The following is a 13,835-nucleotide window of genomic DNA, read 5'->3' on the forward strand; positions in this document are numbered from 1 at the left end:
GGCCTTGACCGACAACGGTTGTAGAGCCAAACAAGAAGAAAGCGTGTGCTGTGTAAGATTTTAGTACATGACCACTTGAGAATGTGGTTCTGCTGCTGTTGGCTCATACAAATTGAAACTGAGAAAATATTCATCCTCATCGCCACTGAGATATGGACTATCTTTTAAACTCTTTAAATCATATTCGTGAGGAGAATGCTTAGAAGAGAAGTTGGCACCCCATGTCTGTAACAGGACTGTAAAGGAAGTGCAATAGTAATGAGCTGTATGAGCTGTCTGGCTGTCTAACCAATTCGCATTGCATAGGCAAACCTAGCCCAATGGCACATGCTGCGGTGAAAAGATGTCGTGCACAAGTTCTGTTTAAGAGTTAACAGATGACGGAGGTGTCGGACTATTCTCCAGGAAGCTTAGACCAACAAGGTGATATAGCATCTGAGGAATAAATAAGTAACCACATGGTTCCTACGGACAGAATCGAATGTAGCGATGGATCAAAATAGCAGTAAAAATCACGATAAAAAAGCAATAGCAACAACGGAGAATACGTTTCGTATGGGAATCGATCAGCATCCGCCCTTACAAGAATCATAGTGAAGAAGAGCAGAAAGTGAGCTTGATCTGAATAATAAAAGAGTACTTACCGCTAAAGACTGTTATCCCTTGTCTGTTATCTTGTTGTTACAGATTATATCAGATGCAAGAACCAGTAGACAATATGCCTTCATAAGTTCACGGATTGTTGCTTCCGGTCGTTATGCCAAACTCCTTCATAACAACAGGCTCAGTTTGTTCAATATTTATGAGTTCTATTAAAAGGTTTAATTGCTAAAACATCAAAGTCGGTTATTGGATGAGAACTATGAACACAATCACTTAACCAAGGAGGCAAGTACTACAGTCCGAATTCAATAATAACACAAGTTCTATCTTAACCAAATCACAACCGATTTCTGCAATTCGTTATCTAGAGTATAAAAAACACACCTTTTATAATATAAACCACGCAAACCAGTTAATTTATCAATTTTTTCACTCACCCTATGTTTTGCGCCAAAAGTTGGTTGTTTGTTTCTGATGTTTACTCACTCAGTTGTCACACCAGAATCCAATATGGCGAATGAGGGAAACCCCGCTGTTGACCCGACCTGGCAGATGCCGTCTCTTTCGTGCCATATCTGCAAATCCAGCTGGCGGTGGTGTTGTATTTTTGTTGATAGCAAGTGAAAAAAAGACCTCTGTTTACGGACTTTGCTTTGTCCCTAGCCATGGAGGAAGTGACGCCAAGATCTAACGAACACTGGAAGCGGGTAAATTGCCTAAATATCGATATCTTTCTTGTCGCACCCCCTGCACCCTTGCCGTACGCAGCGGTTTTGGGGAGGGCAGCATTCTACCCCCTATCTATCTACGTCGTTCTTTATCAGCGATAAAAAATGTAATTTGTACACATTGTTGATATGATTCATGTTCCAACTGGGCTGGGTAGGACCGTTTCGTTAAAGGCTAGACTGATCTTATGCAAAACGTGCAATCTCATACACAAAGTGCCGTGATTCCACAGAGTATCTGTGCTTTGTAATTGTTGCGGTGTTGCTCGTTGGTGACAAGAAACCTTTCAAATGCATCTCACCGCAGGTGGGAATGACTTGCAGTGTAGCTGGAACATACTTCTGGAAAAGCATTACACTACACGTTGCTCCCGATTCATTTCAGCTTGCTACCTTTGCAGGGGAGCATTTTTACGGCCGGGTGTAATCTAGAACCTTCTGTTTGTTTCATTTGCAGGCTTATCTTGGACCGCTGCCGGATGAGTTTTTGCGTGTTACGACAGCGCAAGACATTCAGGAGGTATCGGACAGGCAGGCCGCACTGGCCCTTCAAAGTTACCACAATACATACACGCCCCATATGGTAAGTACGCCCATACACACCCGCACACGAATGTTCACACTGTACCCAATTTGCTCCTCATTTCACGCACCCCTCCATCTACCGTAGGCGCCGAACTTTGTCGGACGCCTGAGCATCACCATCGCGCAGGCGAAGCTGGTGAAAAACTACGGCATCACCCGGATGGATCCGTACGTGCGTCTGCGGGTGGGCCACTTTGTGTACGAAACGCAGACGGCACCGAACGGTGGTCGCAATCCACGCTGGAATCGGGTCATACACTGTCAGCTGCCGGCCGGCGTCGACACGATTGCGCTCGAGATCTACGACGAGTGTAACTTTTCGATGGACGAGTTGATTGCCTGGGCCGAAATTCGTATCCCCCAGTCGGTGCTGAGGGGCGAAACGCACGAAGACTGGTATCCGCTGAGCGGTAAGCAGGGCGAAGGACTGGAAGGTAGCCTCGACATGGTGATGAGCTTTAATGTAAGTAGCAGGGAAAGCGAGGAGATTTCATGCATCAGCTTCGAGCTCATTGGATCTTTTTTCCCACTTTTCCAGAACATGGTCGTCCAACCGCGCATGATACAGACCAATGCACCGGTCGTGTTGGTACCGAATGTGGCCACCGGTACCCCGATGCCTGTGTTCGTGGCACCGAACCAACCGCAAGTAGCCCGGCCACCGCCTCCAGTGCTGACGGACGACGATCTGACGCGCATACACGAGATGTTCCCGCAGGTCGACAAGGAAGTGATCAAATCGGTCGCCGTGGCCAACAATCAAGACCGCGATGCAGTGATTAATGCCCTGCTGCAGATGAGTAGCTAGATTGCTCGGAACGCTAGGAGAATGGAGAGTGAGTGGGGCCGTATTTGGAGGAATATGATGGTGCGCTTATTATCGGGCAGGAGGCATTTTCAGTGGCGCCGCGTGAGCAAGTTTATTGAACCTTCCAATATATTTTTGTTGTTTATGTTAATATTTACGAGCGCTTCTAACTGTATTTAATAAATTTACGCTAGACTTACACCTTCCAATGGAAATTTGTGTTTCATTGCTTTATGATCCCACAGGCGAATGTCAGCCAAAAGGCCCATAGAGATAGAGAATTAAAAAATAAATTTAAAAAATTGCTTTATGTTAAATTGATAACAGCAAGAAAGCGTTTGAATGAAATGATCACGATTTACGTTTCAAAGCTAAATGTCGCTTTCGACATTTGTAGCGTTCTGTGTAGAAAAGCTGTCACACTTTTCGCGCTCATTATCCGTCACCTTAAGTTGGCAGTGACAAGCGGTGTTTTTTTTTTGCAAAAGGGTCACCGAAGGCATGTAAACAAAGTCGCTTTTGCCGCCATCGCAAACTCGTGCAGTCACGCGAATAAACGAATCGTAAGATAAATTCATTTAGAAATGATTCGAATTTCAGCACTAAACGAGGAAGAATCCGACGAAGATAGCAATGGATTCGATACGGAGTTAATAGTGACGAAGGAAGCAGAGGTAGGTTAAGTGCATCGTTTGTTTACACTCCCCGCGGCGGGTGTGCTTCCGCCAGCATCATCAGCTGTGTATCTTTGTCCTCCTTCTAGGAAACCATTGCCATCTCGGAGTATGTGCGCGCCCTGCAGATGAAAAATGAGAACAAGCAGCAAGATGCGCTGGAGCTGCTGCTGGAGCTGTTGGACACTCAAGTCATCAACGATGTATGAGCCGCCGGGCGTACGAAGCCGCTTGGAACCGCTTTCAAAACACAAAACACCCCATTTGTATCGTTCTAGGTCGCCTCCACCCAAACGGACAGCAAACTGTTTGCGGTGAAGTACAACTGCTACCGCAACATTGGGCTGATCTACGAAGAGCAGGGCAACGACCGGCTCGCCATCGAGTTTCTCATGAAGGCGATGGATCTCGACGAGACGGATGTGTACACCATGTCCCGGCTGGCGCGCATGGCACTGAAGACGGGCCATCTGCAGATATCGAAGCTGTACTTCGAAAAGTGTCTCAAGCGCAACCCAAATCACTGGCCCAGCATGGAGGGGCTGCTGCGCGTGTTTTGCAGCGCCTCGAACGTGGTGGAAGCGTACGGATGGGCCAGCCAGTGCCATCGGAAGGATGGCCGCAACAAGCTGTACGTGGATGTGCTGCGAGCGATCAGGGAACGGTTTAAATCCACCCTCCCATATCTGGATACCGTGTTCACCGTGCCACCGGTGTTTGATTTCACCGAGGCGGAGAAACAACGACCACTGGCTCGTGCTTTGGAAACGTTCGATGAGCTGTTCAAACCATGCCACCCGGCAGAGGAGCCGGTGGACATTACCGCCATGCCGGAGACGCTTAAAAATGTGCTGAAAATCGATGATCTCAGTTTCGAAACGATCGGCAATGCGTTGGTGCAGGTGAACTGTCTTATGGAGGAGCTCGACCTGGTAAGATGTGTAGCATAATCTTTTTTTTTCTCTCTCTCTCTCTCTCTCTCATACATGACTTTTATCTTTTGCATAGAAATGTGTTTTTATGGTTGACACCGACGCACTGTTCTGCGAACATCGGAAGGAGCAACCGGAACCTATGGAAGATGATGTGGAAATGGCACCGCTACCGACAGAATCTGCCGCTGATGTATCAACGGCAAAGGACGACAATCGAATGGAAACGGAAGAGGATGAATTGTGTGGTGAGTGCTGAGAGCCGGAGCAAGCATAATGTACCCAGCATTTGACACAATTTTACACATTTTGTTGCAGAAGAAGCAAACGATGCGAATGGTGCCGGGGGTGCAGTGAAAAGTAACGATGAAACCAATGGTAATGGTACATCGGCTGCTGATAGTGCTGATTCCGGAGTCGGTAAGACGAGTTGATAGGTGCAAACGATGCAAAGTGCATTGTACTATAAACAATCATGCTTCCATCCACTGCACAGATGCCAACGAGCAGGCCAAAAACAAAGCACGGCGACGGGGCTCGGAGCTAAAAATTCTGGAGCAATGGGGATGGCACAAAAATCGCCGCTCGACCCGAAAGAAGAGCGTACAGGAGGTGAATGATCCGGTCGACGCTACGGTGGACTCATTCTTCAAGCAGGCCGTGAAGCAGCACCTTTCGTAAGTGCGCTGTGTGCCCTTTCTTGTAGCAATTTCCCAAAATAATTGCACATTTTTCTGCAGGGAGGAACTACAATTCAAAGATTCGCCTTTCACGGTGGAAGAGGAAAAGGAGCTAAAAAGGGAAACCGTAAACAAGCAGGAGGAAGGAAATCGAACCGGTTCACCTAAAGAGCATGTCCAACAGGTTACGACACAGCTGGACTTTTGCAGTGAATGTGATTTGCATAACTTTATCGTCGAAATGAAGGTAATATTGCAATGTTTCATTCACTGGCGGGACTATTCATTCTTACACACACACTCTTTATATCGCTCAGAAAAACGACATCGACGTGTACGCGTTAATGTACGGATTTTTAGCTCACGTTTCTAAATCTTGGGGTGTTGCGATGAAGCCAGAACTCCGCTCACTGTACCTGAAGGTACACTCGTTCTTTGTGGAGTTTACCGATTACGATGCATGGAATCAACTGTCCGAGGAGCGGCTGGAAGTGATCTTTCAAATCACGCTGTTTCATCTGGAACTGAAGCTCGATGCAGGGTTGGCAAAGTGTCGTGAGGAGGATACAAACAGGTATGTTAGGGTGTAACGACATCGAAATTAGTAAAATGGCATGCAAATGTTCCAATCCTTATCCAGTGTGTTTGATCAATTCGACGAGGAAGTATTCCATCGCTGCCGTTTCTATGTGGACAGTTTACCCAATCTGCAAATCGTGATGCTGTATCGCATTCGACTGCTGTGGATTGCCTACATTCTGGATTGCAGTATGCAAAATTTTGATTTAGCGTTAGATAACCTTTATACGGTAAGAAGATTCTCGATACCATTTGTAGATTTTTTTTACGCTGAACCTTTCATCCACGGCAATTGTAACTTTTACAGATTCAAGAGCTCGTCGAATCGTCGGATGGTTCACGCGTAGAGTTAAGCTTTCCAAATCAGAAGGCAAACACGCGCATCAGTAGCAGCTCGGTCCGTGAGCTGATCGGCGAAACTGAACGGAAGCTACGCATCGAGCGCGTTAAGCGTCACTACGATGCCGGGGAACATGAGCAGGTGGTTGATATCTTGAAGGATACCTTAGGCTACTACACATCGGTTGGCAATCCAAATGAAACGATTCTCAGCCTCACCATTCAAATGCAAATGCTGCTGGAATCGCTCTGGAATATGGCGGAAATGGAGGTAACACGCGTGATTGCTCTTTATATGCAATCAACGATTGGTAACGATATTTACCCTTCTCTTTCGCGCTATTTCTAACTTCAGGAATGTTTCCTTTGGTCGGAAAAATCGTTCACCTACTCTGTCCAGCAGTTTATTACTGCCCCGGTACAGCACGACAGCAAAATGTCGCGAATGTGGGCGAATAATATGAACTTTGCGCTGCTGTACATCGAGTCCATCATCAAGCAGGAAGGGGTGGTGATGAGTGCGTGTTGCGGGGCTCTCTAAATAGTGACGAGTTTTGTTAAACAATCATACCTTTGTATTCTTTCAGTTGATATACTGGGCAAAAATCTATCGCGTCTCCTTCAATCGTTGCATCGTTTGCTCACCCATCAGCTGGACCCGAGCGGTGAGAAGAACTACACCGCCCAGCTATGTCTCATCGAATGCTGGAGAGCGTGGATTGTTCTTTACTACATCTTGGAAAGGTATTGCGGAGAAAAGCTGCGGACTGCTAATTGTACACTGGACTTTATGCAAACCCTCACCCTGCTTTTACAGACAAGACGATATGGACAGTTCGGTTAAGCTAAATCGTACGCCGGCAATAGCCGATCAAAGTGGAGCGTTAGAATTGGAGCCAGAGCGTTTGTGCAATTCGATCATGATGTGTTTCGTTGCTCATGAGTTGCTCGGAAAGTAAGAATCGCCCGGGAGTGGTTAATTTCTGCTTTTATTGCATTCGCGTATTTATTTTCTCGCCGCACAGGAAAAACTGGTGCTCCAAGGGCGACAGTGGACTGCTGTTTCACACACTCGACGTCGTGGTACCCAAAATTCGTTCACCAATGCTGGAACCTTTCCGCGAGATTTTAAACGAATATCTCGAACAGGTGACGTACTGCCTGTACGGATATCCGCAGAAAAGACCTCGGCTCCGGCACATACAAGACCATTGTGCTGCACAGGTATCGCTTACCTGGGAGCGTGCTATTCAACTGTTTGATCTCTACCGACCCGACCGGCTGCCCGATTTTAATTCCTATAAGTATGTGAGCGGCGTGTGGGGTCGGTGATTGTATTAAGCGGGTTCGATATAACTATTCATACTAAATTCCAGGCTAGAATCGATCTCAACCGACATGGAAGCGCTGCTGCAGCGCATCATTCTGCTGATACCGAGCGATATCAATATGATGAAACTGTCCCGGCCCATATCGGAGTTCATCGATGGCAAGGGCAACACGCTGCCCGAGGGCGCGAACATTTTGCAGAGCGAAGTAAAGCCAATCTTTTATCTGCTGGCTGATTTCTACTTCAAAACTCAGGACTTTACCCGTGCGATCAAGTACTACGTGATGGATCTGGCCCTGGAACCAGCGCGGTTCGATTCCTGGGCAGGCATATCGCTGTCCAAGGCGAGCAAAATTGAAACTAAGCTCAACTCAACGGAAGTAATACCGTAAGTGGCAGGGAAACGTTTGTGCAAAAACGGAGCGGTGTATGTGTGTGTGTAACCAGGGTGTCTTATTGTTCCAGATTGCAGGAATTTCTAGACGAAACTGACAATGGGATGAAGTGTTTCGATCAGTGCCTGCAGCTGAACGAAGAAGACTCGCAGCTGTGGATCGAGTACGGTTCCTTCGCGTACAACATTCATTCGTTCTGTTCCCGCAGCCTCAAGCTGCTGAGTGACACACTGTCCATGGAAAGGTACGTTATTCGCACTGATAAAATGACGTAGCACTGCCTAACTTACCCCTTTGTGGATCCTCTTCCATCACAGCTTCGCGCTGGTAGAAACGCACAAGGAGCGCTGTCTCGATATAGCATTCACGTGCTTCAATAAGGTAAGCCTGATCAAGCTGTGCGCGGCCGGAGACGGCATCGATGAGCAGCAGCAGCTGCAACCGAACCAGGACAATGGGCCGAACCACGAGGACGAAATCTGGCTGCATCACTACATGCTGGGCAAGATAGCGGAAAAGAAGAAGGAACACCCGGCCGTCTATCTGACCCACTACCTCAAGTCGGCCAAATATCTGTACGAGTGTAATGCGACCTATCCGATCAAGATCAATCACAGCAGCCCGTCCCAGCTGGCGATCGAAGCGCTGGAGATATTTTACCGCATCAACGCGGCCATCATGAAGTACGTGGAGCAGCACTCGCCGATAAACAAGAAAACGTCGCGGCTGTTTCTGCGCACGCTGAAGGAGCTGTCCACCAGTCCGTTCGCGGTGAATCGTGCCAAAATTAACGAAACCATGCTCAAGCGAAAGATCTCGCCAAACGGTGGCAATGCGGGAGGACCGGTCGAAATGGACGTTTCGGTTGCATCGCCGAAGGTGGGCAAGTCGGGCGAAACAACAACAGCAGTGCAACCCGATGGGGCATCGTCCGCGCCTACAACAGTCGACGAAGGTGACAAAGCACCGATACAACAGGCGGGTGGTACTACTCCAACGCTAAACAGTCCGAAACCGGTCGAAACACAACCGGCAACGGATGATGTGCTAGTGGTGGAAGATGAGAATGTACCTTCACCGGCCACCACTGGTGCGAATCCGCCCCCTCCAGCGGGCCGCATGCTCGAACACATCCGGGTGGAGGAGCTGAAACAGCTGGGCGATCCGCAAAACCCGGCGCTGCGCCGCGGTTCGCAGGAAAGCGCAATTACGTCCACAACGACCACCACTACGACCACGACTAGCACGTCCTCGTCGAGCAGCGATTCGTCCGACAGTGATACGGATTCGTCGTCCGACACGGACAGTGATAGCACCTCGACGGATGATGAGCTTATTGTAAGCAATGGAAAGCAACAGACGAACTTCTTCGGCAGAAAGTACTAACGGCGCATTTGAATCATTCTTACCATTTTAGAACCAACAAACGATCAGCCCCGCCCAGAGGGATACCATCTTCAAGCTGTGCATTAAGAACCTGGAAGAGTGCATAACGCGCTTCCCCGAGCACTACAAATCGATGTACCGGCTGATACATCATTTCATGCATGCGCCCGGTGCGACCAAGTCGTTCGAAAGTGCCCGCCAGCTGCTGCTCGGCACGTATCGTACCACGCTCGGCAATCAAATACCTGGACTGTTTACCGAACGGAAGACGACCAACTTTTTCAATGTAAGATCGCACCGTACGCTTGAAGTAGTGGGTGAGCTTTAAATGTACCGTCTCGATCCATTTACAGGGTTTGTGGCGTATTCCTGCATCGGATATCGATCGGCCGGGTAACTTTGCCTCACACATCTCGAAATGCGTTATCGTGCTGATGGAAACGTTGAAAGAATTTTCCGAGCATGAAGTGCTGCTGGAGTTGGCACTTCAATTACAGCGCACACCGGAACCGGACAAGTAAGTTACATGGTCCACCATCTCCATTTGTCCCACTGCTAATGCGAGTGTTTCCCCCGTTTTTCCGGATAGGAAATATTTAAATGACTTTGAGCGGAAAGAGTTAGTCCAGCAGGCGATACTGTTCTGTGTGCAGGTGTATCGCAGCATATTGAAGAAAGCGTCCGACGGGCACAACGATGCCGAGCTGCTCTCGCTAATGGTCGACGTGTACAAGGCGTACCGGAAGATCATCAAGCACATGCAGTCCAAGGAGCCGCTGTTTGCGACGGTACTGATCGACGCGTACCGAGCGTTCATTAGCGACAAGGGCCTCAAACTGCCGGACAATGCCAGCCTGCTCGATTTGGCCGTAAAGCTCTGCACGTACGAAATCAACTACCGAAAGACGCAGGAAAAGCAGCAAAATGCGGCCAGTGGCACAGGGGCTGGAGGAGCGGGTGCTTCAGGCAATGGTGGCAATGGTTCGAAGCAGATGCTCACCAGTGGCGAACTTCCTGCAACAATGATCGTACCGATGCAGCCCATATCTGCGGTAAGAGAGGCTCGGCTATCCTTTTTTTTACTGTGATACATCAAATGATTCGCCTTTTTTGTTACTTTGCCTGCAACAGAATTTTATTCCCGGGCTGACGAAACAGAACAGACGCTTGGGTGGGACCAAATCCAGTGCGGTCAACCCTTCGCTGCCCGCAGCAGCATCCACCATCGTTACATCGTCGAGCGTGGAACAGACGGTTGTTCAGCAGCAAGGCTATTCCGGTCCATCGGGTCAATACGCTCGAACCAGCGTGTCCAGCATGATGTCAGAGCTTTCGTCCCGTGTAACCATCACGCCAATCATGCACGATGCCGCAGCAACCTCGACCGCCGGTGCCAGCGGCTCTAAAATCACCTCCTCCGCTGCCAGCACAATGCCGACGATGGGAGGCGCGTCAACGACCACCACAACGAAATCGATGGCATTCTCCGCAACGTCCCCGAACGAACTGCTCCTACCGATGCCGACCGGTTCGACTGCTCCGTTGCCAGCGGTCAGTGCACTAGCGCAGCAATTGCCTGCTTCATCGTCGACCACCAATCCTGCCGCCCTGTTTCAACAGTATCTTAAGCTCTTCAGTACAATCCCAAACATCGCATCACTCGGTACCAATCCAATGATGACTGCCGCCCTGAACGAGTATTTGAGTAAGTTGAACGGTTCCGCGCACATTGCACTCATTTTCATAGCATTTTCTTCTATGTACAGCTACGTTGAAAATGCAAAAACAGGCAGTGTCGATGTCCCCCAATACCGATCGGAGCACTTCTACGCCCTCTCCACTGCCTCCATTGCCGGCCGGGCTGCAGAAAGGAATGGTTGGAAAGGATTATCAACCGCCAGCAGCTGGTGGAAGTAAAAAGGCTTCCGGTGGCAAATCAGCTGCCAGCAGTACGATCACTTCCATTAACCTCGATCAACTGCCACAGCAGCAGCAGCAGCACCAGCAGCACCAGCAGCACCAGCTTGCCACCATTACGCTCACCCCGATGTCCACGCTGACGGGCACACTGCCAACGAAGAAAGATGCACGCGTGGCCTCACCGTTCGGTAGCGCGTCGCAGCGCGTTTCCTCACCATCGCCGATCCTTACCATTACCCCATCGGAGGGACCAATACCGGCACGGCACAAGGAGCCGGCGGGAAGCCGCAAAACGAAGGGCAAGGGTAAAGCGGGTAACGCAGCGGGCCAACAGTCGCGCCCGACACCGTACAGCAGACCGGTGCACTCGCATCAAGCCGCCATCTCGCAGCTCGGCGTGCCCGGCCTGTCGATCGAGCCCGTCCTCGTGCAACCTCCAATGGCAGGCGGCAGTAAACCAGCCACCGGGGTGAACGTCAACCGAACGGATAAAACGCTCCCCACCGCCGCCGGGCTGGGTGTCGGGGCTGGATCCTTGCCAAAGGATTTGCTAGCGTCCTATGCGGAGCTGCTGCAAAAGTATCCCACCATGGCACGCTCGCTGCTGATGAGCATGAAGGGCGGTGACCGTACCACGCAGCAAACGGCAACGGGTGGTGGTGGTGGTGGTGGCGGTGGCCGAAAGCAATCGGCAAAGCAATCGAACAAAGCCTCCAGCACCAATACGATGGCGATGCAGGCCGCAATGGTGAGTATGGCAGCAGCAGCAGCAGGTACTGGGGCTGGTGGTAGTAGTGGTTCCGGTCCGATCGGTCCAGCAGGAGGAAGTCGTTTCACTGCTAGTCCCACCACCACGACGGGTGGCATGCCAAGAATCAGTGCAACGATCACACCAGTAGCGTCGGGAGCATTCCAAGCCGACGGTTACAGCAGAGGGGCGAAGCCGGCGATCGGTAGCGGCAGTGGTGGTGCTGGAAGATCCTCTCCGTCGATGGCGACGCATACAATGGGCGTTGGGTAAGGGATTAAATTTGAAATTACAGTTCGTTTTTTTCTATTTGCTCTTAATGCATCTTCTCCCGGTCTTTTTCCTAAGGCCCAGCCAGCAGCAAGCGAAAACTTTACAGCAAAAGCTAGCCGAGCGACAAAAGGCGAACAAAGCGCGTGAAAGTGAAGGTGCCACCGGTCCGAAGCAGGGTCCCCCATCGTCCAACACCAAACCCAAACCGATGGATGATCCGGACGACGTGATCGTGCTGGAATGATCGTTACTGGATCATGCCGCGCTACCAACGAGCGGCTTGATTCCTGATCAATGATACACGTGATCGCTCGATTGTTTGCATTTATCATAATATAGTGCTTAGTAAGAAGCTCGCAGAAACTGCCAATAAACATTATTTAAACTGTACGATTTTGCAACGGTTTTCTATTTTCTTACCCTTTTGAGAAAATTCTCGCTGGTACATAAGTAACACCAAGCGTTGGTTCGAAAGCTACGCCAGAAACTCACCGTGATTAACAGCCAACGGAGTTAGCCTATCCCGTGGCTCAAACTGGACCGGTGAAAGTGTGTAGCAGCACACCCGCGCACCCGGGGGACACCCGCTTGTTCTACAGGAGATTGAAGGAGGCACGGAGCGGATTTGCTCCTAAAAGCGCAATGTGCCGAGATGTGGGAGGAAATCGCCTGACAGGAGAGCGGGAGGTGATCGAAAGGTGGAAGTGCTACTTCGAAGGACACCTAAATGGAGCGGAGGTAGGAGAGGCTGGAGTAAGTGGCAGAACAAGGCAACCACCACAGCAACAGCACAGCAGTAACACCAGCGACAACATTGGTGCCGACGACGAGGTGCCCCCGCCATCTTTGGATGAAATTGCCAGCCCCATCAAGCAGCATAAGAGCAATAAGTCTGCTGCCAGCGATGGACTGGTGGCCGAGCTCTTCAAGATGGCGCCGGAGAGGCTTACCGTCGAAATGAATCGGCTGATTGTGAAAATCTGGGAGCAGGAAGAACTACCGGAAAAGTGGAAGCTGGGTGTCATTCACCCAGTCTACAAAAAGGGCGACAGGCTGGATTGCTCGAACTTTCGAGCCATCACAGTCCTGAATGCCACCTACAGTCTGTTCTGCAGACTTACGCCCCTTGCTACCACCGACCAATTTTTCACTCTACGGCAGAAAGTGACCTCCAGAAGGGCCGAGAGCGCTAGTTCCCTATGCACCACCTGTTCATCGGCTTTAAGGCGGCCTACAACACCATAGACTGGAATGAGCTGGAAACATCATGCAGTAGTACCTCTTACCTGGGAAGTAGATCCGGCTGTTAGAGGCCACCATTAATGGGATGCACTGTCGGAATCGTTCGTATCTCACAGGAGTCTGAGGCAAGGTGACGGACTCTCCTGTCTGCTCTTCAAAGCGCGAGGCGAGACAACAACATCCGTGGTACGATCCTCTACCGGTCTCTCCAATTTCTTAGCTTCGTGGATGACATCGACATCATCGGCAGGCCAACAGCGAAAGTGTGTCAGACGTACACCCGACCCAAACGCGAAGCAGCAAAAATTGGATTGAGAATGAATGCAACGAAGAGGAAGTACCTGTTTGCCGGAGACTCAGTCCATCTGGGAAGCAGCGTATTAGTTGACGGCAACAGTCTCGAGGTAGTAAAGGAGTTTTGCTATCTCGGGACGGTCGTTACTTTGGACAACGACATCAGCAGCGAAATCCGGAGACGCATTGTGCAGGGGAATCGTGCATACTATGGACTTCACCGACTGCTGAGATCCAGAAGACTTCGAGCCCGCACGAAATGTGAAATATGTCGCACATTGATTCGCCCGGTGGTCCTCTATGGACACGAGTCTTGGAC

The 13,835-nt window shown here is 50.0% G+C and overlaps 3 protein-coding genes across 3 annotated transcripts; all 3 read left to right on the forward strand.

Moving 5' to 3' along the window:
• Nucleotides 1-1,150: 1,150 nt before the first annotated feature.
• On the forward strand, nt 1,151-2,939 carry LOC120951328 (toll-interacting protein-like). The gene is made up of 4 exons (XM_040369986.2): nt 1,151-1,310; nt 1,789-1,914; nt 2,002-2,379; nt 2,455-2,939. The coding sequence occupies exons 1-4, from the start codon at nt 1,269-1,271 to the stop codon at nt 2,722-2,724; spliced, it is 816 nt and encodes a 271-aa protein (XP_040225920.1). The 5' UTR covers nt 1,151-1,268; the 3' UTR covers nt 2,725-2,939.
• A 265-nt stretch (nt 2,940-3,204) lies between these two features.
• LOC120950190 (calcineurin-binding protein cabin-1-like) lies at nt 3,205-12,370 on the forward strand. Its single transcript, XM_049606717.1, has 23 exons — nt 3,205-3,398; nt 3,488-3,601; nt 3,677-4,330; nt 4,407-4,578; nt 4,649-4,750; nt 4,827-5,007; nt 5,071-5,257; nt 5,328-5,584; nt 5,651-5,819; nt 5,897-6,199; nt 6,284-6,446; nt 6,516-6,672; nt 6,746-6,883; nt 6,954-7,232; nt 7,305-7,646; nt 7,724-7,897; nt 7,971-8,991; nt 9,071-9,325; nt 9,393-9,556; nt 9,629-10,091; nt 10,171-10,744; nt 10,806-11,976; nt 12,056-12,370. The coding sequence occupies exons 1-23, from the start codon at nt 3,309-3,311 to the stop codon at nt 12,222-12,224; spliced, it is 7,299 nt and encodes a 2,432-aa protein (XP_049462674.1). The 5' UTR covers nt 3,205-3,308; the 3' UTR covers nt 12,225-12,370.
• A 252-nt stretch (nt 12,371-12,622) lies between these two features.
• Nucleotides 12,623-13,225, forward strand: LOC125906850 (uncharacterized). Its single transcript, XM_049607522.1, has one exon. It carries the CDS (start codon nt 12,623-12,625, stop codon nt 13,223-13,225), a length of 603 nt encoding a protein of 200 aa, XP_049463479.1.
• The last annotated feature ends 610 nt before the right edge of the window (nt 13,226-13,835 follow it).

Source organism: Anopheles coluzzii, chromosome 2, assembly GCF_943734685.1.
Source record: "Anopheles coluzzii chromosome 2, AcolN3, whole genome shotgun sequence".
NCBI classification, from domain to species: Eukaryota; Metazoa; Arthropoda; class Insecta; order Diptera; family Culicidae; genus Anopheles; species Anopheles coluzzii.

What these genes read in the sequence shown, in the direction of transcription:
- LOC120951328 (XM_040369986.2), top strand. Translation starts at nt 1,269, where the DNA reads ATGGAGGAAGTGACGCCAAGATCTAACGAACACTGGAAGCGG. An exon ending in ATACATACACGCCCCATATG is followed by an intron (nt 1,915 to 2,001) that starts GTAAGTACGCCC and finishes CATCTACCGTAG; the next exon opens with GCGCCGAACTTTGTCGGACG. An exon ending in ACATGGTGATGAGCTTTAAT is followed by an intron (nt 2,380 to 2,454) that starts GTAAGTAGCAGG and finishes CCACTTTTCCAG; the next exon opens with AACATGGTCGTCCAACCGCG.
- LOC120950190 (XM_049606717.1), top strand. Translation starts at nt 3,309, where the DNA reads ATGATTCGAATTTCAGCACTAAACGAGGAAGAATCCGACGAAGATAGC. An exon ending in ACACTCAAGTCATCAACGAT is followed by an intron (nt 3,602 to 3,676) that starts GTATGAGCCGCC and finishes GTATCGTTCTAG; the next exon opens with GTCGCCTCCACCCAAACGGA. An exon ending in AACTCAACGGAAGTAATACC is followed by an intron (nt 7,647 to 7,723) that starts GTAAGTGGCAGG and finishes TTATTGTTCCAG; the next exon opens with ATTGCAGGAATTTCTAGACG.
- LOC125906850 (XM_049607522.1), top strand. Translation starts at nt 12,623, where the DNA reads ATGTGCCGAGATGTGGGAGGAAATCGCCTGACAGGAGAGCGGGAGGTG.